This window comes from Sinocyclocheilus rhinocerous, unplaced genomic scaffold, assembly GCF_001515625.1.
Source record: "Sinocyclocheilus rhinocerous isolate Xijiao unplaced genomic scaffold, SAMN03320098_v1.1 scaffold2921, whole genome shotgun sequence".
Classification (NCBI taxonomy): domain Eukaryota; kingdom Metazoa; phylum Chordata; class Actinopteri; order Cypriniformes; family Cyprinidae; genus Sinocyclocheilus; species Sinocyclocheilus rhinocerous.
The window spans coordinates 207,829-234,480 of NW_015655581.1; the positions used below are offsets into that span (position 1 = coordinate 207,829).

General features: G+C 34.3%; 3 protein-coding genes and 1 pseudogene across 3 annotated transcripts in view; 1 reads left to right on the forward strand and 3 right to left on the reverse strand.

The window, feature by feature from the left end:
- The window catches only part of LOC107718675 (adenosine kinase-like), a 9,287-nt gene extending 5,281 nt beyond the window's left edge, over nucleotides 1–4,006 (forward strand). Inside the window, exons 5-11 of the mRNA XM_016525864.1 lie at nucleotides 269–441; nucleotides 1,450–1,558; nucleotides 1,688–1,858; nucleotides 2,184–2,219; nucleotides 2,362–2,476; nucleotides 2,571–2,657; nucleotides 3,816–4,006. Coding sequence (XP_016381350.1) covers nucleotides 269–441; nucleotides 1,450–1,558; nucleotides 1,688–1,858; nucleotides 2,184–2,219; nucleotides 2,362–2,476; nucleotides 2,571–2,657; nucleotides 3,816–3,940 — 816 coding nt within the window. The 3' untranslated portion in view covers nucleotides 3,941–4,006. The remainder of the gene's footprint in view (nucleotides 1–268; nucleotides 442–1,449; nucleotides 1,559–1,687; nucleotides 1,859–2,183; nucleotides 2,220–2,361; nucleotides 2,477–2,570; nucleotides 2,658–3,815) is intronic.
- A 763-nt stretch (nucleotides 4,007–4,769) lies between these two features.
- Nucleotides 4,770–7,898, reverse strand: LOC107718690 (dual specificity phosphatase DUPD1-like). The gene is made up of 3 exons (XM_016525880.1): nucleotides 7,512–7,898; nucleotides 6,643–6,866; nucleotides 4,770–5,279 (listed from the first exon to the last, which is right to left on the reverse strand). The coding sequence occupies exons 1-3, from the start codon at nucleotides 7,670–7,672 to the stop codon at nucleotides 5,047–5,049; spliced, it is 618 nt and encodes a 205-aa protein (XP_016381366.1). The 5' UTR covers nucleotides 7,673–7,898; the 3' UTR covers nucleotides 4,770–5,046.
- An 11,213-nt stretch (nucleotides 7,899–19,111) lies between these two features.
- Nucleotides 19,112–21,955, reverse strand: LOC107718692 (dual specificity protein phosphatase 13-like). Its single transcript, XM_016525881.1, has 3 exons — nucleotides 21,831–21,955; nucleotides 20,789–21,006; nucleotides 19,112–19,495 (listed from the first exon to the last, which is right to left on the reverse strand). Exons 1-3 carry the CDS (start codon nucleotides 21,953–21,955, stop codon nucleotides 19,284–19,286), a joined length of 555 nt encoding a protein of 184 aa, XP_016381367.1. The 3' UTR covers nucleotides 19,112–19,283.
- A 1,597-nt stretch (nucleotides 21,956–23,552) lies between these two features.
- On the reverse strand, nucleotides 23,553–25,028 carry LOC107718686 (dual specificity protein phosphatase 13-like; annotated as a pseudogene).
- Between the last annotated feature and the right edge of the window lie 1,624 nt (nucleotides 25,029–26,652).

Here is a 26,652-nt window from a genome sequence, read left to right on the forward strand (position 1 = left end):
AATCAAAAATTCAGTTTTGATATATTTACAGTAGGAAATTTACAAAATATCTTCATGGAACATGATCTTTACTTAATATCCTAATGATTTTTGACCCATACAATGTATTTTTGGCTATTGCTACAAATATACCCCAGCGACTTAAGACTGCTTTTGTGCTCCAGGCTCACATATACAAAATGTCTATTAGGGAATTATGGTAAGGCTGTTTTAGATCATTAATTTAAACCAGCATAATAATGTATGTTTGACATCTTCTGTCTCTCAGTGGATGATCCAGGAGCCGCATAAAGTGGCCACGTTCTTCGGCTGTATAGGTACGGATCACTTCGGCGAGATTCTGAAGCAGAAAGCGGCTGAAGCTCATGTTGACGCTCATTATTATGAACAGAGTCAAGAACCGACAGGAACCTGTGCAGCCTGCATTACTGGAGACAACAGGTCAGATATAAAACAGCCTCTTCTGCTCATCGAGGCTGCGTTTATTTGATCAAAAATACTGTAAAAATGTGAAATATTATTATAATTTCAAATATCTGTTTTCTGTGTGAAAATATATTAAAATGTAATTTATTCCTGTGACGTAAAGCTGAATTTTCAGCATCATTACTCCAGTCTTCAGTGTCACATGATCTTCAGAAATCATCTGATCTGCTGCTCAAGAAACATTTCTGATTATTATCAATGTTGAAAACAGTTGTGCTGCACAATATGTTTGTGGAAACTGTGATACATTTTATTTTTCAGGATGAATAGAAAGTTCAAAACAGCTTTTATTTGAAATAGAAATCTTTTGTAACATTATAAATGTCTTTACTGTCACTTTTGATTATTTTAATGCATCCTTGCGGAATAAAATTAATTTATTAAAAATAAAAAAGGAATAAATCTTACCTCAATTTTGAACGGTAGAGTATAGGATTAATTTTATTTTATATCACAATTCATACTAAACATGAAATAAGACATCAAACCATTATAATGTACCTAATACACTGTTTTATCCAGGGATTCACTAATATAGTCATTGCATTTTATAGCAGATAATTAAAAATATGTCTGATTTGGTAAAATGATTTTGCTGAAATGAAGCATTGTAACAATGTAACTATGGTAACTGCTTAATACTCCTTTAATATTTCCTTAACTAAGGTGGACTAGTCCAATTAAAAAACAAAAACAAAAAATGTATGAATTATGGCTGATTCCAATAATATCACTAATATAGTTGCATCTTTATTGATTGCATGTAGGAAGTGTAAAACGTCTTATGATTTATCAGTGCACTAATGCAGTTTTCCTACAGCGTTCAAACTTTGATTTATACTGTTTATGACAATCCAGTCCGTTCTGATTGAAAACGTGATTTTTCAGGCCCTCACTCACATGGACTTACATGAGCCTGAGCCTCATCAGGAGCAATGTTTGACTATTATCGTGTGTTTGCAGGTCTCTGGTTGCAAACCTGGCAGCAGCAAACTGCTATAATAAAGAGAAACATCTGGATGTTGATAGGAACTGGAGTCTGGTGGAGAAAGCGAGAGTTTACTACATTGCAGTAAGTGCTTCACATTGGGCATCACGTGTGTTTGAATGCTCATCTGGGAGAATAGAGAGATTTATCAGCAGCTGTAACTTATGCAGGAAACTACTGATGTCTCTCTCTGTCCTGATCGCTGTCCTGCAGGGCTTTTTCCTGACCGTGTCTCCAGAGTCCATCCTCAAAGTGGCCAAACACGCATCTGACAACAACAAGATCTTCGGTCTGAACCTCTCAGCTCCCTTCATCAGCCAGTTCTTCAAAGAGCCGCTGATGAAGGTCATGCCGTATGTTGACATCATCTTCGGGAACGAGACGGTGAGTCTTCAGATCAGGGTGGATGGAATGGATCAGCACAGTGTCTACAGATAAAAGCTCTCATAAAGTCTTAAATGTCATGTGTGGAGGTCATTTTATTTTATATCACACTATATTAGGTTGGAGAAACCAGAGATTTCTGATCATATCAGTTGGCGTGATTAGATTAGAAAGAATATATAGGACTTTATTTGCTATTTACCAGAAACAAACAGGATTTACAGCCAATCAGAGTAGAGTGTTATTGGATTGCTTTCCCTTTGCATGTATCTTCTCATCTTCTCATCTGATGATTGCATGCTAACCGATGATGTTTGTTTTATAGGAAGCTGCTACATTTGCAAAAGAACAGGGCTTTGAGGTGAATGAAAAATACTGTAATGCCTTTTTTCTTCTTGCACACTGAACACAAAAGAAGAAATGATAATTTTTGGATGGACTGCTCCTATAACACGCTCTCAGTACCATCTCAACATCTCGCTCTGGTGCTCGTGTTCCTGCAGACAGAAGACATCGCTGAGATCGCAAGGAGAGTTCAGTGTCTGCCCAAAGTCAATAAGAACAGGCAGAGGATCGTGGTCTTCACTCAGGGCAGAGAAGACACTGTGGCCACTGTGGGTACGTCCATCAAACAATATCTGGACGGGTTCAGATGATTTGTGTTGTCTTTAAGTTGTGTTTTCTTAACGTTTGTCTGTTTGTCTTCTTTCAGGTGATAAAGTGAAAATGTTTCCTGTTTTAGACATCGACCAGAACGACATTGTCGATACTAACGGTGCTGGTGATGCTTTTGTGGGAGGTAAATGATTGGTCGGATCATTTTAGGCAATTTTTCTAGAATCGATGAAGCTTTGAGTTATTAATTCAGTATTTATTAACTGTGCACTCTTTAATATCATGCTAACAGTACACTGTATTTGCTTTTTCAGTTGCAAATAGATTATTGGAGTACGTTTTACAAGTAATTACTATTTCAGTCAGTATGTTTCATTCAATGCATTACTCGCCATTTCTTTGTAATTATTTGCAATTTCTGAGTGAAAAATGGTTTGGTTCACATTTTCATTTCAGTGTATATAAAATATTTAGAGTATGCATATGCGTTTATAAGCAGTACTTTAAGTAGAGGAAGACTAATATAAACTTTTTGAGTACCTTCAGGGCATGCTGCTGATGACACATACAGAGTTTTGTAACAACGCGGCAATGTGATACATAAAATATAGCATTTTACAGCCAAAATTAAAAATGGCCAATATGGAAAAATTGGGTATTGATTAACTCTGAATCTAAAGAGACCAGTTTTTTTATTTTTTTTGGCCAAACAGTTCAGACGTTAGAAGCAAAAAGAGCCATTTTTCATATCTCCAGACCACTAGGTGGCACTGTGCTGAAACTCTGCAGGTACCCTCAGGTCATGGTTATTATAACATACACCAAGTTTGGTCTGAATATGCTAAAGCATTGCAGAGATATAGCCTCAAGTCCACTTTAACAAGCTCTTCGTCAAATTCGTTCGCGCGTTATTCGAGAGCGGTTTAACTAATCAACTTGAATTTCATAATTTTTTGGCGCCATGGTCTGAAGATGATCTGGTTCGATTTTTGCAAAAATTGTAACATCTTGGAGAAAAATTATGTCATTCGTTTCTAGCCTTTGCGGTTCAAAAGTTATTAGCATCAATGTAAGTACAACTTTGAACAGTTGGTGGCGCTAGAGGCTTTGAGTTAGAGACTCCAAATTTGCTGTGGTTAATGTTCAGACTGTCCTCTATCCGTGTGCCAAATTTCACAACTTTTTATCATACCGTTCTGTGGGCTGCCATAGACTCAAACAGAAGAATTAGGATTAGGATGCTGCCTATGTAGGGAGAACAGTAGATATCAAGACGGCTCACTAGGTTTTGGAACAGAACCTATACATGAGCTATATATATATTTGTCTATGTGTCCTGCAGGATTCCTGTCAGAGTTGGTTCAGGAGAAGCCGTTGGAGGAGTGTATCCGTGCAGGTCACTACGCCGCTAATGTCATCATCCGGCGAGTCGGCTGCACTTTCCCCGAGAAACCTGATTTCCATTAACTCCCTCACATATTTCCCAATGCGGAATCTTTCCATCTCATTTGTTTTTGTTCTGAAATTCCAGAAACACAACCTGCGTGCCTCTGCATTCGTTTACACGCATTTCCTGTTAAAACGGGCATTTATCAGGATTGCGACGACCACATATATACACTCCGATGATTTTGTGTTAAGTAGTTTGTCTTCCATCTGTTTTTATGCTACATTGCAAGAACATTTCTATATTTAATCTATTATATCCTTTTAAGTAAGTGCATTTATATGTCTCAAAAATATGTCTAAAAAAGTAAAATTAAAGTAACAGGATTATATAATAGGATTGTTGCCTAGCAAGTCGATGTCTTTCAGGTCAATATTGTTACTTTGAAATACCAAATTGTATCTTAAGCGCACAATCTTTAAATATGCAGAAGTTACATCTGATGTGGGAATTTCTTTTCCTCTTTCCACTTCTGGAACAGGACCGTTCAACTGACCACTTTAATAAAAAGATTTTAATTGTTCCAAAGTTGTACATCTCTTTTTTTTATTATTGTGTCTCAGTGCTATTTTAGTACCAACATCATTTTTAAGTTATTTTATTTTATTTTCCATTTTCATTTTAGTTAAAATTGTAGTAATTTTGCTGTGTTTTTGTTGTTATTTATTTATTTTTAAATATATCTACAGTGTGTAGTGTTTTAAATTTTTTATTTAGTTATTTTAGTACATTAAGTTAAACTAAATAAAAAAAATAGAAATGTTGCTTTGGCAACTAACTGTAACAAAATAAGTAACATTAAGTAATGGGGTTTTTATTTTATTTCAAGTAATATTTTTTCCCCCTGGTTTTAGTTAACTAGTAATCCTGGTGTCTCTCTCTGTGTGTGTGTGTGTGTGTGTGTGTATCCTCATAATTTGATAGGAAGAAGCTCTAATACCTGGAACAAGCTTTCTGTTAGCATTCCCTCTTACACATTTCATTTGCATAAAATCAAACTAAACCAAAATGTACTTAAAACTTTAACACTCTTCACTGGCTGCTTAACCAGTGATGTTGTCTACATCACAAAATGCAAACAGAAATAGTCTCATCTAATATTTGTAAATGTTTTCAGTTGGCGTGTTTAAGTATCTGTGCTCTCGTCCGCTCGTGTGTTTTGAGCTCTTCTCTGCTGCAGCAGGTGTGTGTCCAGCTCTCTCAGCTGCTTCAGGAAGCCCCAGTTCGGGATGATGCGGCGCCGGCGTTTGACGTGGTCGATTGCGTCTACAACCGTCATGTTCTCGTAGATCATCAAGAAGGCCAGGAAGAGTGTGGCGGAGCGACTGCGGCCCATCATGCAGTGAATTAGAAGCTTATCTGGAGAAATAAACGCCAAGATGACACAAGCTCACCCATGCAGTGCCAGTAACTAGAAGTCAAGAGTTTCGGACACATCTCCTTGTTTTTTTGAGTATGTGCCACATGTTAAAAGAAGCGATGAAAACTCTCAGAATAACACCGATGTAGGACTGGGAATGATGTTGTGATTGGAAGAAAGTGGCACAAATGAAAACTTCTTTATTGTCAAGATTCCAGCTCTGCTCAGTCTTGGACTTTCATCAACCGATTTCATCCAACCAAATTAAACACTACTGAAGTAGGAACAAGTGTAAGGAGCACTTCATGTTGCTTCTCCTTCAATATATATTCCATCTCATTCATTTCAATTATTTTGCATTTAAAATTTTAGCTTTGTAAAGAAATTCATTCAAGCAGAAGACTTTAGATCAGTGGTTCTCAACCTTTTTGACTCCAAGGTCCTCCATTGTCCACAACAAAAAATGTATTTTCCCCCCACATTAACTCTTTATGCCAAACTAAATATCTAATATACACTGAACAAAATTATAAACGCAACACTTTTGTTTTTGCCCCCATTTTTCATGAGCTGAACTCAAAGATCTAAGACTTTTTCTATGTACACAAAAGGCCTATTTCTCTCAAATATTGTTCACAAATCTGTCTAAATCTGTGTTAGTGAGCACTTCTCCTTTGCCAAGATAATCCATCCACCTCACAGGTGAGGCATATCAAGATGCTGATTAGACAACATGATTATTGCACAGGTGTGCCTTAAGCTGCCCACAATAAAAGGCCACTCTAAAATGTGAGCCTAAGGCACACCTGTGCAATAATAATGCTGTCTATAGAAAAAGTCTTAGATCTTCGAGTTCAGCTCATGAAAAATGGGGGCAAAAACAAAAGTGTTGCTTTATAATTTTGTTCAGTGTATGTATAAATATTAGTAAAAGTAAATGTAAAAGGGATCCCATTCTTTTAAACCAGTGAATTTGCATGACTTTCCCAGTCCGTGATTTACTGGATAAGGGTTTTTAAAATTATTTTTACTCACAATTTCTACTTGCATATTCAGTCAACTATGCATATTCTTTTCCAGGTCTAGAAATCACACTTTTAAAATGAGGCTTTCTCAAATATCCAGGTTTTCCAAGACTTTTCCAAGAATCCTTGTCCTTTAAAAAAAATAAAAAATCAGTGGGGTGAATTAAAATAATTAAAATAAGAAATATCTTGATTCTTTGGTTGTTTTAGCTTATTTGAAGACTTGTTTAAATCTTTTTAATGCCCCTTGGAAGTTTGCTGAGGGCCCCTATAGGCTCCTGGCCCCTGGTTGAGAACCACTGCTTTAGTGAATAATAAATGTTGTGTTTCAGCTCACTCTGGGGGTTTCTGAGGGTCTGGTGGATGTGTTCTGCAGCAGAATAGAAGTACTGGCTGAGGTTGAACGTGGGAACGTCCTCCGCCGTGATCCCGAGGTAATGCACGTCCATGTCTCTGTAGTATTCAGCGCCGGTATCCACACTGTTCCACTCGCCCTCCGCAGCATTCAGGACGTGCGTGACGCCCATCGTCTTCAGCTTGTATCGGTCCTTTGCTATCTCTCTTCACAGAAACAAAAAAGCTTAGACTAGTCCATGTTCAGCCCAAGTCTCCTGTTCTAAGAACGATGACTATAAAAATCATTCTAACTCTATTCCACATTTTTGCATCAGTTTAGAACTGACTGATGTATTTTGGCCAGAAACTACGCCAGTTTAAAGTTAAAGCATCTTGATGGATTTGTTTCTTACAAACATGCAGCTTTTGTCTTCTCCAGATGTTCACTGATGGACTGGAGTGCTGTGGATTATTGTGATGTTTTTATCAGCTGTTTGGACTCTCATTCTGACGGCACCCATTCACTGCAGAGCATCCATTGCTGAGACACTGATGCAATGCTACATTTCTCCAAATCTCATCTACTTATTGGATGGCCTGAAAGTGAGTGCATTTTCAGCAGTTTTGCATTTTTGATTAAACTATTCCTTTAAGAAATTGTAAATAAATCATAGAATTGCAGTTTACAATATGATGTAGGACAAACAAACAGCTCTGACTTTTGAGATGGTTTCAGGAAAATAATCAGTCGACTTACTGTATAGCTGCAGGGCAAATGTTATTGAGTGGATTTAGTATGCATCCTTTTCATGTATCCTGCATTATTAGCATCCAAACTGATATTAAGGTTAGTCAAACAAAACAACTCACTCATTTCCTATGTAGACGTTGGGCCAGACCTCATTGACGTGTGTGTAGGCGACGCTGCCGTGCATGAGGTGTTTCTCCAGCTCGTAGCCGTTTGGTGTCACATATTCCTCTTTCTCTTCAGAAACCTCAGACTTCACTCCAAACTTCCTTCTTGAGGTCATCTTCAACCACGCATTCGATTAAAACAGCATGAGAGGGTAAAAATGAGACCCAAAAGCAGAAGCTCAGATGAAAACCAGGCCGAACACAAAACTACGTCTTATTTGAGGTGTAAATCAACAGCTGGATGTTGTTTGATCATCCTGAGGAGTCCCAGTGTCGCTTCTGACTTCAATATCTGTCTCTTTCTCTGTATTTATGTGTTCAGGTTGGGTGGAGAGGTGCTGAGCTGAGTCGACTGCATTGGTCTGACGATGGACCGGAGGTGGGTGTTAAATCCTGGGTTATTTTTAGAGATCCGTTCCCTCTTTCTCTCACTAGAGAGAGCTTAACCCCCAAAACACACATTCACACATTTCCCTGCACATTTCTACACATACAAAACTGAACACCACAGTACACAAGTGAACCCAAATGAATGCTGAGAACTGTGATCAAGCATCATGATTTAGGATTATTGTCCTTAAGGTTTGAGCCAGAGCTGTTTGTTTGTATATTGTAAATGGCAATTCTATGATTTGTTTACAATTTCTTAAAGGAATAGTTTGCAGAAAAATGAAGATTAGCAGAAAATTTAGCCACCCTCAGGCCATCCAAGATACGGATGAGTTTGTTTCTTCATCAGGTTTGTAGAAATGTAGCATTGCATCAGTGTCTCAGCAATGGATGCTCTGCAGTGAATGGGTGCCGTCAGAATGAGAGTCCAAACAGCTGATAAAAACATCACAATAATCCACAAGTAATCCACAGCACTCCAGTCCATCAGTTAACATCTGGAGAAGACAAAAGCTGCATGCATTTTAACTTTAAACTGCTGCTACCTAAAATACGAATCCATAATCCATAATATTGCTTTCTCCAGTGGGAAACCGTTTACAAACCAAAACAGTTCTAAACAAACATGTTTGTGGATTTCAATGAGAGAGGCGTTATTATAGGCGTTATTACTTAATTGACGTTAATGTATAGACTGGAGTGCTGTGGATTATTGTGATGTCTTTATCAGCTGTTTGGACTCTCATTCTGACGGCACCCATTCACTGCAGAGCATCCATTACTGAGACACTGATGTAACAAGATCACTCCTCTGGCACAATGAACCAAGACCTTCCCCCCTCCTGAAAAACAAAGAAAACTACCATCACACATGCAGGTTTAACCTATTTCAAACTAATCACATAGACGTCTACAGAACATCAAACGCATTCAAGTAAAACAGGATATTCAACAAGAACAATTTACATTTTACATTAGGAATTCATTTTAATTTTGAATGGGGGTTTTTATATACCAGAAATTTTATATTTTCCATTTTCAGTTTCAAGTTTTTCATCACTTTGTTGAGTGTTTTTTGATGAAACATTATGAAGACAAACACTTTTCTTTTGAATAACGTCACTGACTAATCATTCACAATGAGACCTACAATTCATTCATTTAAATGCATAAACACAATAATATCCCCAATACATCCATAAAATATCCCTTACAAAACAAGTATGCTTCAAGTTCATTTCATTAAGTATACTTAATGTAGTAACTACTCATATCAATGTACTAGTAGTATACTTCATTACTTATATTTCATTACTTCTTGAGACTAAATTGGCCTACTTTTTAGTTAATAAAAGTATACTTTTAAGAATACTTTAAGTGTTACAGTAGTAAACTTTAAGCAAACAACTAGTTTACAACTACATTTTTCATTTGTACTGCAACTATACTACAAGTGAACTTATACTGATAGTTTGCTAGTTAAATTCTTTTTTAGTTTATGAAAGTACACTTTGAAGAATACTCTTAGTAAACTACTAGTTACTTGCAAGTTTTCTTTTTCTGTTTTATTTACTCTAAGCTATTCCACCCCAAAGCTGACTTGATCATGCGAGTTTATAAGACAGTATGTAAAACTATGTGAAAAAAGTATTTAATAGGCTACTCAATCAAAACTACAAGCCGAGTAGAATGCTTAGTACTTTTAAGTACAGCTCGATCAAAAGATTGAGTACAAGTACAGGACAAATATACTTTTCTGTAACTATATATCAAGTATACTTATTGTAAGTGTAATTTTAAGTATATTTCTGAGAAGTACATAAAAGTATAGTTTCTTATTTTTAGTTTAAAAGAAGTATACTAATAGCACATTCGATAAAACGTCTTTTTATAAGGGATTACAGACACATTCATAATGCCGTTTTTTAAAATCGAACACATGCATGAATAAGATTTTTGAGCTACTGCGGAGATAAAAATTACAGCAAATTCTTGTCTTGTCAAACATTAAGTGGAAATCATTATTTAACGCACATTAGAAGACGCAAAGTGTTGCATTGGAGACTCGTGGTGTAATACGTATGCAGATGTCGGGCCAGACTTCATTATGAGCACCGGAGGGGCGACGGTTCTTTAGCAGGAGGGTCAAAAGGTCACAGATGGGCGGAGTCTCGAATCCAACATCCTGTTTCTCAACTTCCTGTCTGCTCATTCTTTAAGGGTCACATTATGAGGACTTTAATTTAGATTGATCTTTTGAAATCAAAGAGCTTGAAGTACAATGAGAACATACTGTGATCTTTGCTTTTCTGTCTGAACGCGTGGAGCCGGGTTTGTGTGTGATTGTGATGCACTGAGTGATATGTGTCTCTATTTTGGCCTCTTTGCGTGTTGGTAAATATAGATGAGACGCAGACAGACAGACAGCTGAGAATCGTTGAGATAATCTTTGAATTGAAGTTCAATTGTTTACATTTTAAATTTGTTCTTTTAATTGATCCAAGAATGAATTGTTTGGATCGATGCACCTAAAGACGTTTGGTATATGTTATTTTGGATGAATGTTTGGCGCTACGACCTTCTCTGTTTGTCAGTTTTGTTCTTTTAATTTATAAAATAATATAAAAACAATAATAGTAAAATTATAATTTTTTTAAATGTATAAAATTATATATTTTAAAAAATATATACTTTATATTTGTTCAAATATTTGATAAATTCTCTGGACTCTAAAGAGTTTGATTTCATGATTACATGTATTTTACATTTTAATCTGGTAATTATAGAAATGTATTTTACTCTATTTTAATATATGTATATATTTGAATATATGAAATATAATATTATATTTTTGTGAAATTCTCTGAATTTTGTCATGATTAAATATATTTTAATATATTAAATATATTTTGTTATATTTTAATACATGTATATATTTTAATAATTGAAATATAATCATATAGTTTTTATGAACTCTGTTTACTTTAAGGCACGTTCTTGGTCTTATTGTGTACGATCTTCATAATCTTTATAAATGAAATAACTTTCTCCGCCTCTGAAATGACTTTTATTTTGGACTGACGTCTTGAATCCTTCTCATTTTTAACCCCTTCCCTCCTGTTTGTTGTTCTGAAAGCACTACAGTGTTAAACTGTGAATCTGTTACTTCATTGTGACTCTGAACATTACGCAGGAATAGAAGATATTTGGACAACAACAAAATACAATGCCTTAAAAAAAGAACTCATTTTAATTGAGAAATTAAATCCTGTATCAAATCATGCAATTCCATTATATATGTAAGGCAGATTCTGAATCATGCAAGTCTGCCGGGGCATTTTGCCAACTGTTCATGTCAGCATATTTCAGTAAGATAGAAGAAAATTATATGTATTTTTGTAATTATTTTTTATTATATCTTAAATAAAGAAAATGACTATATTTTGCATTAAGAAAAAAAAGATTTTTAGGATATATTTTAGCATTCTGACATTGTTGTCATGGCAATTAAACATTTTCCTCATTCAAATTCCCATTAACAAAAAAATTATTATTATTTAAAGATATTTTATTAAGAAATTACCATTGTGCCAGTGATTGAGATACTATTATAGATTTAATTAATGTTTTTTTTTTAATATATATATTTTTTTAATTTTAATTTTAATTTTAGTTAAAAGATTTAGTAATTATGTTGTGTGTTTTGTCATTTTTATTAGACCTTTTAAAACATGTCTATATAGTATTTATTCATTTTTATTTCATTTTAGTTATTTTAGTACACCAAGTTAAATGAATGAAAATAAGAAATGTTGTCTTGGCAACTAGGTAAATAGTAAATAATTTATTTTAACAAAGTTAACATTTCTTGTATGTAAGTAACTATTGCTTTTTATGGTTTTAATCAAGTATAACCCGGCATTGTGCATAAGAATTGTTCAATATTTAATCATAAACTGACAAATAATATCACAAAATGAAAATAATATCATGATGCAAAAAAATCTTAAAAATCTCCACGATAAATCGAATTTAATTTCCGATTGAATTATGCATTAGAGTGGCTGATGTGAGTGTTTCCTCTCCTCACCTCCAGGGGCGCTCATGGCAGTCTTAATAAACTTGGCGGCGGAGTAGAAGAAGGGGCTCAAGTCAAAGGAGGGCATGTCAAAGGCCTCCACGCCGTGGTAGTGTCTCTGTAGTAACTGGCTCCTGTGTTGACGCTGAACTTCCCGTGAGCTGCGTTCAGCACGTATGTGATGTTCAGGGACTGCAGCAAGTGCTTGTCCTTCGCTGCGTACCTGAATGAGAAGCAGTCACAACACATACAGATAGGGGTGCTCCGATCAGGATTTTTGAGGCCGATCACAGAAAGCAGTATCTGCCGATACGATCACCGATACCGATCTTTTTAAAGCCTTCTTTTTTATTTTAGACATTTATTCAGGGCCTGAATTTCATTTTTGAAAATGAATTCCCCTCTTAGGTGACTCCTGTGAGAGGGGATTTTTTAATTTGAGGGGTGGAGGGGGGCATTTTTTAGTCATTTTTCAAAAATATGTATTTATCTCACCTAAATGTTTGATCATGCACTGCATTTTTGTTTTGACAGTCATGCAATTGTTGCACAATAGCTTACACACAACACAAGCCTGATTTCGTGAGCTGTATGTGAGGTTCACACATACTCTGTTTGCAGTGCGCATGCAGTCCGTGTGTGGTACAGAAGCAGCTTTCACACAGGAGTCCGCTACTGATCCGTGGCCGTTTACCACAAACACAACATTTATCCATTATTTTGATTTCAAATCCAAACATTGTTACTTAAAATGCTTTTTCAGATTTAAAAAATTGGAAGGAATCACTTTAACAAAGATGTAAAACAGGTCAACATTAAAACACTGCAAAAATTATTTTTTTCTTGTTATAAATATCTAAACATTCTTAAATCAAGATACATTTACTTGAGAAGCATAATGACATAAGATTTTAAGTTTTGATGTATCAAAATAAAGTGAGTTTTTGCTTAAAATGAAAGAAAAAAAACGTATCTTCCAGTGGGGCAAGAAAAAATATTCTTGTTTTCCCTTTGAATAAAGATGATTTTTCTTACTCTCGTGACAGTTATTTTCTTCTTGAGCAAAAGAAAAAATACTATTTTCTTGATTTCTTGATTTAAGAATGTTTACAGGAAAACAACACAATACAGTGAATAAAAAAATCATTTTTTGTCAGAGAGGAAATTAAGTTTTCTGTCTTTCTACTTTGTTTTTTTGAAGTATTTGACACTTCAATTCTCATAAAATCAGGAAGAAATAAAGTTTATTTATGATATCTTCCAAATATTCTTCCATGAATATTTATGCACCAAATTTACAATTGACAAAAACTGGGGATTCTAAATATTTAAAAAAAAAACATTATGTTCTAAAACTAAGTTATGATATGAATATTATTAATTCTCACTGAAAACCAAATAAAAACATCCAAAATTTGGAGGTAAATCTTGAAAGAAAAAAAGAAGTGTAGAAGCTATTCTCACTCAGAAATTGCTAGTAAAATTTACAATTAATTACAAAGAAATTAAACGTGAGAATTTGAAGTAGAAAGACTGAAACGGTATTTTCTTGTAAAAACATACTCCAATAGTCTGTTTTATTTACAACTTTGAAAAATAATTTTTTACAGTGTAGAAAAGGTGTTCAAGAGTTTCAGAAAAGGAAAAAACACAGAAAACACGAGGATCTGTCTCAAATTGAAATCTCTACTTTAAAAATTCCCGGTAACACTTTACAGTAAGGTTCCATTAGTTAATCTTAGTTAATGTATTAACTAACATGAACAAACAATGAACAATAAATTTATTACAGTATGTATTAATCTTTGTTAATGTTAGTTAATGAAAATACAGTCGTTCATTGTTCATGTTAATTCACAACTTTTGATTTTAATAATGCATTACTATTACTACAATGCATGAACTAAGATTAACAAATGCTGTAGAAGTATTCATGCTTAGTTCATGTTAACTAAAGTAGTTAACTAATGTTAACTAATTAACCTTATTGTAAAGTGTTACCAAATTCCCCTATGGATATACAGTATACTAACCGGATTTTGTTCCACAAAGAACCATCTCTTTCTTACCTTTGTATAATCTGAAGAACCTTCTTTCGCCACAAAGAAACTTTTGTGAAACAGAAAGGTTCTTCAGATGTTAAAGGTTCTTTATGGAACCATTTAGACAAAAAGGCTCTTCTATGGCATCGTGAAGCACCTTTATTTTTAAGAGTGAATATGTTAGATAGAATGTGGAAGATTTGTCTCATACTGAAGCCTGTCATCAGACTAGTTCTCCTGACAGATACGGGGGGGTTTTCTTACATGTCTCCGATGCATATTCCAGGCCTGACCTCGTCCAGATGGCCGCTGGCTCCGGGTTTGACCCACAGGAGTCTCTGAAGCTCAGAGGCTGGAGGAGTCTGGTTCCCACCGTCAGCCATCAGACGGGGCATTATCGGCCCACCGCCGCTGCTCAGTGACAGAGGAGAAGAATTGAACGGTTCTTGTTCTCTTAGGCCATCCAAGAATTACTCACAAAAAGACCAAAGGAAAGCCATAACAGCAGTCAATAAGACTCTTGTGCTGTTAGATTTGTGTCAGTTTCATTTGCTGTAAAATTACATTTATGGGGTTTGAAGCAGGTACCTTTGGTTCTCATGTATGTTGTCACCAATCGTGACAAGTTTGAATATGAAATGTGTTGTTTGACAGAAGAATATACTATGCTATTTTGTCCTTTTGACAGCCTGATAGCCCACTGTACACCTTGAATTTATGGGAAACACCAGCTCGGACATTCTGCAAAACTCATCTTATTTTATGTCCCATGAAAAAAAAGAAAGTCACATAACACAAAGGTACGTTTTTATTTTTGCTTGAATAATTACTTTAAGCTGTCGTTGTACTGGCCTCGTTGAACCCACATTTACTTATCCAGGTGATGTTGAGAGTGTAACTTTATCACATGAATGGTGTGAAACTAAAATACAAATACATACACTCATAAGTTGCATATTCTATAACGGTTCACTATATTATGTATGAGCATAACCAATGCTTATGGTGATTATTCAACTCAACTAACACATTTACGTATTTTCAAAAATGTGATATTAAAAGTCTCGGTAACACTTTATTTCGATAGTCCACTTTAGACATTCTATTAACAGCAAGTAACTTTGCAACTACATGTCAACTAGCAGTTAGTAGAGTATTAGTAGACTGTCTGCTTAATATCTTCTAACACTTTCTTTGTCAACTTATTCTACTAACCCAACAGCTTTACACATTGCAAATCAAATATTAATCAACATACCTCAATATAACCAATGCATATATATCATTAGTAGTATAGGAATCTATTTGAATGAATCTAAAACAGATTTTCAAGCACAAACAGACTCACGGTGTGTTGAGGAACAGCTCGTCAGTGTGTGTGTGTGTGTGTGTGTGTATGACATGTTGTTGAAGCCTGTCGGAAGACACGCTGATGACTTTATCTATTTATATATACTGTATAATCTGATTCATGCTGTTCTAAACACTCTTTCTTCAGGGGTCCTGATCTGGAAGCACCAGGGAGCAGAAGAAACCATATAAGATCCTCTGGTGAGAAGATCCTGTGATTCTAACCCGAATCCAGACAGAGGGACGATTCTGCTCATTTCCACACGCTGCAGTCGCCCTCGTGTGTGTCCGAGTAACAGCGTCTTAAATTAGACAAGCTCATTCCCACAGCGGCAAGATAAAAATACATCAGCTCTCAAAGTCAACACTTCAGTCTCAACACAAGGGACTTCATTTGCTTTGCTGGATAGCTGCTTTTTATTTTTAATAAATAGTTTGTTTAATTATAAATATATATAGAGGTCGCTTCTGCTCATCAAGGCTGCATTTATTTGATCAAAAATACTGGATAAAAACAGTAAAAAATATTATAATTTAAAATAACCATTTTCTATTTCAATATACTTTAAAATGTAATTTATTTCTGTGATCAAAGCTGTATTTTCAGCATCATTACTCCAGTCTTCAGTGTCACATGATCTTCAGAAATCATTCTAATATGCTGATTTATTATCAATGTTGGAAACATTATTTTTGTGGAAACCATGATACATTTTATTTTTCGGGAATCTTTGATGAAGAAAAAGTTCAAATGAACAGCATTTATTCAAAATAGAAATCTTTTCTAAAAGTCTTTACCATCACTTTTTATCAATTTAACGCATCCTTGCTGAATAAAAGTATTAACTTCTTTCAAAAAAAGAAAGAAAAAAATGTACTGACTCCAAGCTTTTGAACGGTAGTGTTTATTGTTACAAAAGATTTATATTTTGAATTAATGTTGTTCTTTTTATTCATCAAAGAATCCTGAAAATATGAAGCAGCAAAAACTGTTTCCAACATTGATAATAAATCAGCATATTAGAATGATTTCTGAAGCTCATGTGACACTGAAGACTGGAGTAATGATGCTGAAAATACAGCTTTGATCACAGGAATAAATTACAGTTTAAAGTATATTAAAATAAAAAAAAATTATTTTGCATTTTACACAATATTACAGTTTTTTTCTGCATTTTTGATTAAAAAAAAATGTAGCCTTGATGAGAATAAGGGACTTTAAAAAAACATTTAAAATCTTACTGTTCCCAAACTTTTGAACAGCAGTGTAGGGCCTATATATATGTTGAATTAAATAAAGAGCTTATTAAAAAAATAAAAAGCAGCTGTGCAGCAAATCAAATTAACTCACTTGCGTACAGAAAATCAGAAATAAAATGTACAGTAAAATATCAAGTCAACATGAAATCATAATGGACTTCATTTACTTTAATACATTATAATAGAATTAATCAGTGCATGTTATTCTCATTTTCATTTCATTTATATTTAAAACATAAAATATTCATTTATTTATATTAAAAAGAATTTAAAAACATCCCAAGTTGACCAAAGTGCTGTACAGAGACAATATGATCGATAAATAAAACAGACTTAGCACATATTCTTAAGGAAAAGGTGTTTGTTTTCATAATGTTTGTCTAAAATGTTAAAATTAATATTAAAATATTTAGTCATTGTATTAGACTGTAAATTCTCACTTCAAATAATTGATAAAGCAACACGATGTCATTTTTTAAAATATTTATTTTAAGCTTTTAAAATGAGTGACCTACTTTAATGTACAGTATCTGTCACACTGTGTGAATCTGTGGTGTTTTGGTCCTGTTGTATGTAGTGTGTGATGGTCCAGAGTCTGCTGTACATTTACTGGAGGTAGTGTGTTGTGTTTGTGAGGTGATTATACATGTGTGAGTGAAGAAATTATTACTAAACTGCCCCTTGGCATGAGTTTAGTCAACTTGCATGATATATCTGTTTGTTTGCTTTTTGTTTTTAATCACAGATTTATAGCAAACCCTTTTCAATTTCACTGACTATCTCTCTGTATCATACTGTATTTACTCTTATACTGTAAGTGCATAGATTTGTTTGCATATGAAGTGCATGTTCAAGCCTTTCAACTGCAGTCAGAATTCACAGTATTTACCCAAAATCCACTGAAATATTAACTGAACAGACATGTCAGATATCTCTGCATCTTCAGTGGATCCTGGAAGCCTCTTCATCGACTCTTAGCCGTCTATTATCCTAACCATCCCTAATAAGGGACTGATTTAACACTCTACATAGGGCACAACTCTGTGTGATAACAGAGGAGACTGAGATATGCTTAACACACAAATATTGGTTGCAATAGTCTGCATTTTTAACTAGATATATGTAAATATAAAACAATCTAGTTAAAATGGATTATATCAACCAGTATTTGTTTATGATAAGCATACATATTAAATTTTTTATTTAAATGAATAGTTCACCCAAACATGAACATTTGCTGAAAATGTTCTCACCCTCAGGTCTTCCAAGATTAGGATGAGTTTGTTTCTTCATCAGATTTGGAGAAATGTAGCATTGCATCAGTGTCTCAGCAATGGAGATTACTAAACTGCCCCTTGGCACGAGTTTAGTCAACCTGCATGATATATCTGTTTGTCTGTTTTGTCTTTTTAATCACAGATTTATAGCAAACCCTTTTCAATTTCACTGACTATCTCTCTGTATCATACTGTATTTACTCTTATACTGTAAGTGCATAGATTTGTTTGCATATGAAGTGCATGTTCAAGCCTTTCAACTGCAGTCAGAATTCACAGTATTTACCCAAAATCCACTGAAATATTAACTGAACAGACATGTCAGATATCTCTGCATCTTCAGTGGATCCTGGAAGCCTCTTCATCGACTCTTAGCAGTCTATTATCCTAACCATCCCTAATAAGTGACTGATTTAACACTCTACATAGGGCACAACTCTGTGTGATAATAGAGGAGACTGAGCTATGCTTAACACACAAATATTGGTTGCCATAGTCTGCATTTTTAACTAGATATATGTAAATATAAAACAATCTAGTTAAAATGGACTATATCAACCAGTATTTGTGTATGATAAGCATACATATAAAAAATTTTATTTAAATGAATAGTTCACCCAAACATGAACATTTGCTGAAAATGTGCTCATCCTCAGGCCATCCGAGCTGTAGATGAGTTTGTTTCTTCATCAGATTTGGAGAAATGTAGCATTGCATCAGTGTCTCAGCAATGGATGCTCTGCAGTGAATGGGTGCCGTCAGAATGAGAGTCCAAACAGCTGATAAAAACATCACAATAATCCACAAGTAATCCACAGCACTCCAGTCCATCAGTTAACATCTGGAGAAGACAAAAGCTGAAACTAATCCAGCATTAAGACGTTTTTAACTCAAATACGAGTTCATAATCCATAATAACGCTTCCTCCAGTGAAAAAGCCATTTCATCTGAATCAGGATAGAAATCTGCACAGATCACGCAGTGTTTACAAGCCAAACAGCTCTAAACATATACGTCAGTGGATTTTGATGTGAGAGACAACAGGAGATGCACTTTTTCACTGCGAGGGTGAGAACATATTCAACAAATTTTCATTTTTGGGTAAACTATTCCTTTAGGAGAAAAAATAACTTTTCCTTTTGCATAAGCTCCGCCCACAATCAAATCTCATTGGTCCAAATTCCAGCTCCACATTACTGTAAGCATCACATATTGATTGCATTTATGTTTTCGCGTTCAGTGTGGAGAATCAAAGCACTTGTCACATGTGGCCTGGTTAGGACGCGGTGTCGTGATCGTTCATCACGTGATCAGTCCTGTAGTTGTTTGCTCACAGCAGGACACATCGTCTGTGCTTCTTCTTCCTCTGCAGGTCCAGGTCCAGCAGCAGAGCCAGGAAGTTTCTGTTGGGATAGATGGCTCGTTTCTGGATGATGCGCCGTATGGCCGCGTGCAGAGGCATGTCGTGATAGAGCATCAGGTACGCCAGCACCAGCGACGAGGAGCGGCTCATTCCCATGATGCAGTGCACCAGAACTTTTCCTAAGGTGGAAGGCAAAGATCTGGTTACAAACGGACTTTATGGTTTTAATAGAAGACGTGACAGAAGCCTCTCATTCTTGCCAGTTCCTTGCTGGTAAAAATAAAACCCACAATTCATTGCAATGATTCATTTGATGGCCTTGAGCTCACTGCTATTAATACAGCTGTTTCTACAGACACTGCAGACGAGACACACCTCGAGTCCAGCAACACGACCTTCAGTGAGTAAAACTCTTCAGCCTCATGCTGTAATGCTTTTTTTGAAAGAAGGCTGCGTTTAATTGAGAGTAAAAATTGTGAAATATTATTACAATTCAAAACAGCTGTTTTCTATGTGAATATCTGTTAAACTGTAATTTATTTCTGTGATCAAAGCTGTATTTTCAGCATCATTACTCCAGTCTTCAGTGTCACATGATCTTCAGAAATCATTCTAATATGCTGATTTGCTGCTCAAGAAACATTTCTGATTATTATCAATGTTGAAAACAGTTGTGCTGCACAATATTTTTGTGCAAACTGATACATTTTATTTTTCAGGATGAATAGAAAGTTCAAAAGAACAGCATTTATTTGAAATAGAAATCTTTTGTAACATTATAAATGTCTTTACTGTCACTTTCGATCAATTTAATGCATCCTTGTTGTATAAAAGTATAAATGTCTTTAAAGAAAAAAAAATTTCTGACCTCCAAACTTTTGAATAGTAGTGTGTAAAGTGCAAATTTATCTTGAATTAACATGTCTTGATATTTTCACTAGAAAACAACCCAAAACTACTTTTTGCAACAAATAAAAAAGCATTTGCAACCCATTTTATTTCAGTAATATATTGCGAGTGAAACATTCAACGCTGACAAAATGTAGGACAAGACTTGATTTTCTCCTTAAACTTTTCTTATCAGAATTTTTGACCTGAATGTAGAGGCTGAAGTTTAAGTTCATCCTCCAGAGAATCTCCACGTATTCCAAAAAACTAAATAAATACAAAAAAAAATTATTTGATACTGTATGATTGCCGAATTTAGAGTGCTTAAATTGCTATTTGGCTATTGGTTAACACATATAACCTACACCACGTCACCTGAAAATAAAAGTCTTTACAGAGGCAGAGCAATTACATTTTTATGGAAGATTATGTAGACTTTTTATTTGTAATATCGTGCACTGATTAATCATACACAGTAAGTCCAGGAGCATGCTCAGAAAGTCATTAGGGTCAAGACTGTAGTGCACAAGCTGTTTTACTTCTACTAGTGAATTCTTCAGTGATTTAAAGTGATTTCTTCTTACCATCAGGAGTGTTGAGAGCTTTATGAATGAATTCTGCTGCCGGTTTGAAGTAAACGTCCAAATCGAAGTGTGTGGAGTCGTCAGCGGGGATCCCGCAGTACACAAAACTAGTGCCGTAGTAGTTCTGGTCCCCGATGCTTCCTCTCTTGGTGTGAGCGGCGTTCAGAATGTGAGTGATGCCGAGGTTCTGCAGGGCGCTTCGGTTCTGCGCTATTCCTCTGACGGGAAAATGATAAATACATCATCAGAAGATGATTAGAAATGACAGGAGATTGCAACCTGTATGGTCACATATCAAAGTCACAATTGACCAGGTTTGCTTTCTTTAAGGAAGAGTTCACCCAAATTTCACCTCCATTCTAGTCAAGTGTTATTTTAGTATAATTTGAAATAATATGAATAAGATTTTATTTTTATTATTTTTAATTTTAGTAAAATTGTATTTGTGTGTGTATGTATGTGCTTTTGTAATTTTTATTAGTTTTTAAAAAATATGTATATATATATGTTTTGTTAATTTTAAATGTATTGGTTTTAGTTTAGTTTTAGTTATTTCACTACTTGAAGTTAAACTACAGAAAAATGAGAAATACTTGGCAACTAGCTAAAATAAAATAATAATTTCATTTATTTAATTAATTTAGTCATTATTATTTAAAAAATAAATCAAGAAATAATTTAAAATTATTAAAAATATATTTAATTTTATAAAAATAAATATATCATTTTTAAATATTTTAATTTATTTCAGTTAACGTTTTAGTTTTAGTTAACTATAATAACCCTGATTCTAGTTTAAAGCGTCCAGTTTTCACCATCCAATCAATTGCTTATGGATAAAATCTTCTGCCTTATTTAGTCTTGTTGAAAATTCTATTTCACTTGGTAATGCATCAGTTTATGGAAGTAAAATGTTTTGTGAACGTATAGTTTAAAGTGGTCTGTTGATCTCAGTGTTGTGAGGTCTGCTTTAAAAAGCCAAAACAGTATAAATATGACTTCTAGCTGTCAAAGCCAACAGTCAAGCAGCTTGTATACTTACACGTTGCCGATGTACAGGTTTGGCCAGACCTCATCGATTTGGTGCAAGTTTAACTTACACGAGTCCAAAACTTTCTCCAGGTCCTTGACTGACAGATACTCTTTGCTGCTATATTTACGGGCCATCGCTTCTTTCCTGAATTACCCGCCAAAAGATGAAGAGAGTGTGTTTATAATGATCCGGCGCTCCTGACTCGTGGCTCTCGCACTGATCCAACACAACAGCTGCTACCCAGTTTAGTGCTTCAGTGAGCAGATAGTCTTACTGACGGAGACATGATGTACACACACACTCACACACTCCACGAATGCACTGCAAACAGGCAGATCTGATCTGTATACCTTTTCTGCATCTGTCAAGCTCCAAAAAGGCATTTAAAAAAATTTGGTCATTATTCACTGATAATCTTCTTTTTCACATCTGCATTCCGATTCAGAAACTGGTGCATTGGAAATCATGCAGCTCTGCTCTGTACAAGATCTTTTTGGAGATTACCAAACAATAAAAACTGTTATTTAATGCAAATGCGTAGCATAAAGATTTACAGAAATGAAGATTCTCTTGTTGTTTTCCACAGATAAAATAACAGCACATAGTGTGAAATGACATGAGGGTTGAGTAAATGACAGAATTGTCTTTTTTGGAAGAATTGAGTGAAATTTTGAAATATTCAAAATATTATTCTAAAAATGTTGGTAATGGCAGTAAACAAAAAACATACAATGAAAACAAATACATAGCTGCAGGCAAATATAAAACACCCCAATATACAAAACTTAAAAAAAAAAAAAAGAATAAACAAAAAGTTTTTACGATGGTCTCCGAATGTTATTATTTTTCCCGGTGAATTATTAATGAATTAGTGAGTGTAGTGAAACTTTGAAATATAAAAAATTTTATTGTACAGGTTTTAATTTAAGCCAGTTAAAAAATTAAATGAATACATAAATATAAAGTTAACTGTAAAATTATTAAGTAATTCATTACATTTTACTTCTAAAACATGAGACTTGAGGTGTGCTAACATCTCCCGTACACTCGTACAAACAAAGGTTCTTTATTGTCATTGATGGTTCCATAAAGAACCTTTAACATCCATGAAACAAAAGGTAAATCTTTATAGTGGAAAAATGTTCTTTAGATGACTAAAATAATCTTCACACTAAAAAAAAAATGGTTCTTTTAAGAACTGTTCACTGAAAAGGTTCTTCTGGCAGTGCTGCAAAACCCCTTTATTAAAGACGGTCTCACACAGGCTGGTGATGCTGGAATGTTGTTGGTGTTTATGTACAGAATGTTGCGTTCCGTACGGTGTGGAGTCACATGCAGAGCCCGCAGCTGTTTGAGAAAGCCTCAGTTTGGGAAGATCCAGCAGTGCGGTTTGACCGCTTTAATAGCCTCCAGTAGAGAAAGATGCTGGTGTATCATGAGATGAGCCAGAACCAGAGACGCCGAGCGACTCACACCGGCCGCGCATTGAACCAGAACACGCTCTGCAGACAACAACAGGACATTTTAGATCTATATAGCTTTTAAGCATTAAATCTTACCATCTCAGCTTGTGTTTAAGGATTTAAGCTTGGTCGAACAGAGCAATATTCAGTTTGCAGACCTACATTTTCAAGAAAACTCAAGAAGAGACAGTAAATGGTTTGACCTCCTGGAGAACGGAGAACCTCTGATATAATCAGTGCAGGGGTGAAAAACTGACAAGCTGAATGATGGAGAATCATCGGCTGGGACTCCTAATAATTGACTGTTGAGCCGTAAAACTCGTGGCAGTGCATCTTTCCATGAGCGGCGTTCAGGACGCGAGTGATGCCCAGCTTCCACACACTGAACCCATCATTAGCCACAGACCTGCAGATCAGAAATATACAGCTGTTGAAACATCAGACGGGCCCCAGAGCATCTAGAAAATAAGTATCTGACCTGACTTTGGTTCAAATAATGCTGCTGAGAGATTAATGTGGTGTATGATTATGAAGGAGAAATCATATAGTCAACTAAAACTGAAAGTAAAATCATTTTAATTTACTTTAACTTTATGTACTAATATAAACTTATTAAAAATGGTGTATAGAAAAATGACAACACACAAAATTACTAAAACTTAAATTTAAATGAAAACAGAATATTAAAATAAACACTTAAAACATCAATAAAAACTATACAATAATATTGATACTAAAATAAGACTTGTATGCATGTAGATTAGTTTTTGTTTTTTATACATATATACCGTTCAAAAGTTTGGGATCAGTGAGACTTGTGATGTTTTTTAAAGAACTCCCTTCTGCTCATCAAGGCTGCATTTATTTGATCAAAAATACTGAAGAAAAAAAAAAAAACAGTATCTTGCAAAATGTTATTACAATATAAAATTATAGTTTCTATTTTAATATCCTTTAAAATAATTTGTTTCTGTGATGCAAAGCTGAATTTCCATCAGCATCATTACTCCAGTATAAAGTGTCACATGATCTTCAGAAATCATTCTAATATGCTGATTTATTATTAGAATTATCAACAGTTGTGCTGCCAAATATTTTTTTGGAAACGGCGATAGTTTAGTTTTAGTTATTTCACTACTTGAAGTTAAACTACAGAAAAATGAGAAATACTTGGCAACTAGCTAAAATAAAATAATAATTTCATTTATTTAATTAATTTAGTCATTATTATTTAAAAAATAAATCAAGAAATAATTTAAAATTATTAAAAATATATTTAATTTTATAAAAATAAATATATCATTTTTAAATATTTTAATTTATTTCAGTTAACGTTTTAGTTTTAGTTAACTATAATAACCCTGATTCTAGTTTAAAGCGTCCAGTTTTCACCATCCAATCAATTGCTTATGGATAAAATCTTCTGCCTTATTTAGTCTTGTTGAAAATTCTATTTCACTTGGTAATGCATCAGTTTATGGAAGTAAAATGTTTTGTGAACGTATAGTTTAAAGTGGTCTGTTGATCTCAGTGTTGTGAGGTCTGCTTTAAAAAGCCAAAACAGTATAAATATGACTTCTAGCTGTCAAAGCCAACAGTCAAGCAGCTTGTATACTTACACGTTGCCGATGTACAGGTTTGGCCAGACCTCATCGATTTGGTGCAAGTTTAACTTACACGAGTCCAAAACTTTCTCCAGGTCCTTGACTGACAGATACTCTTTGCTGCTATATTTACGGGCCATCGCTTCTTTCCTGAATTACCCGCCAAAAGATGAAGAGAGTGTGTTTATAATGATCCGGCGCTCCTGACTCGTGGCTCTCGCACTGATCCAACACAACAGCTGCTACCCAGTTTAGTGCTTCAGTGAGCAGATAGTCTTACTGACGGAGACATGATGTACACACACACTCACACACTCCACGAATGCACTGCAAACAGGCAGATCTGATCTGTATACCTTTTCTGCATCTGTCAAGCTCCAAAAAGGCATTTAAAAAAATTTGGTCATTATTCACTGATAATCTTCTTTTTCACATCTGCATTCCGATTCAGAAACTGGTGCATTGGAAATCATGCAGCTCTGCTCTGTACAAGATCTTTTTGGAGATTACCAAACAATAAAAACTGTTATTTAATGCAAATGCGTAGCATAAAGATTTACAGAAATGAAGATTCTCTTGTTGTTTTCCACAGATAAAATAACAGCACATAGTGTGAAATGACATGAGGGTTGAGTAAATGACAGAATTGTCTTTTTTGGAAGAATTGAGTGAAATTTTGAAATATTCAAAATATTATTCTAAAAATGTTGGTAATGGCAGTAAACAAAAAACATACAATGAAAACAAATACATAGCTGCAGGCAAATATAAAACACCCCAATATACAAAACTTAACAAAAAAAATAAGAATAAACAAAAAGTTTTTACGATGGTCTCCGAATGTTATTATTTTTCCCGGTGAATTATTAATGAATTAGTGAGTGTAGTGAAACTTTGAAATATAAAAAATTTTATTGTACAGGTTTTAATTTAAGCCAGTTAAAAAATTAAATGAATACATAAATAAAAACAAACAGCTGCGGGCAAATGTAACAAAACACTGTAATGTACAGAACTAAACACACACAAAATTAAAAGGTTTGGAAAGACATGAAGCGAGAATGATAATTTTCTTTTTTAGGGAATTGTTAGTAAATATAGTGACAATTTGAAACATCAGAAATATAAAGATTTAAAATATATTATAAAGATTAATAAATAAATAACTTGTGGGCAAATATAACAAATCACCCCAATACACCAAATATTAAATTAAAACGAACTATTTTTTTTTTAATTAAAAAAAACAAAAACAAAAAACAATAATGGAACATGCAGGGACTTTTATTTTTCACTATATAAAAGTATTAGTTAAAACAAATTTTACAGTAAAGATTATCATTATATACACAAATCTCCGAATTATCTAAATTTTTACCAAAAAAAAGAAAGAATAAAAATGTAGTGAACCCAAACTGTTGAACTGTAGTGTATATTGTTAGAAAAGATTTCTATTTTAAATAAATGCTCTTCTTTTTAACTTTTTATTCATCAAAGAATCCTAAAAAAAGTATCACAGCTTCCAAAAAAATTTATAAATTAAGCAGCACAACAGTTTCCAGCACTGATAATAAATCAGCATATTAGAATGATTTCTGAAGATCATGTGACACTGAAGACTGGAGTAATGATGCTGAAAATACAGCTGCGCATCACAGAAATACATTACATTTTAATGTATATTAAAATGCATTAAAAAATCATAATAATATTTCACAATATTAAATTTTTTCCTGTATTTTTGATCAAATAAATGCAGCCGTG

What these genes read in the sequence shown, in the direction of transcription:
- LOC107718692 (XM_016525881.1), bottom strand. Translation starts at nt 21,955, where the DNA reads ATGGCCCGTAAATATAGCAGCAAAGAGTATCTGTCAGTCAAGGACCTG. An exon ending in AACCTGTACATCGGCAACGT is followed by an intron (nt 21,007 to 21,830) that starts GTAAGTATACAA and finishes TTTTCCCGTCAG; the next exon opens with AGGAATAGCGCAGAACCGAA. An exon ending in AGCTCTCAACACTCCTGATG is followed by an intron (nt 19,496 to 20,788) that starts GTAAGAAGAAAT and finishes CTTCCACCTTAG; the next exon opens with GAAAAGTTCTGGTGCACTGC.
- LOC107718690 (XM_016525880.1), bottom strand. Translation starts at nt 7,672, where the DNA reads ATGACCTCAAGAAGGAAGTTTGGAGTGAAGTCTGAGGTTTCTGAAGAG. An exon ending in AACGTCTACATAGGAAATGA is followed by an intron (nt 6,867 to 7,511) that starts GTGAGTTGTTTT and finishes GTTTCTGTGAAG; the next exon opens with AGAGATAGCAAAGGACCGAT. An exon ending in GACCCTCAGAAACCCCCAGA is followed by an intron (nt 5,280 to 6,642) that starts GTGAGCTGAAAC and finishes TTATTTCTCCAG; the next exon opens with ATAAGCTTCTAATTCACTGC.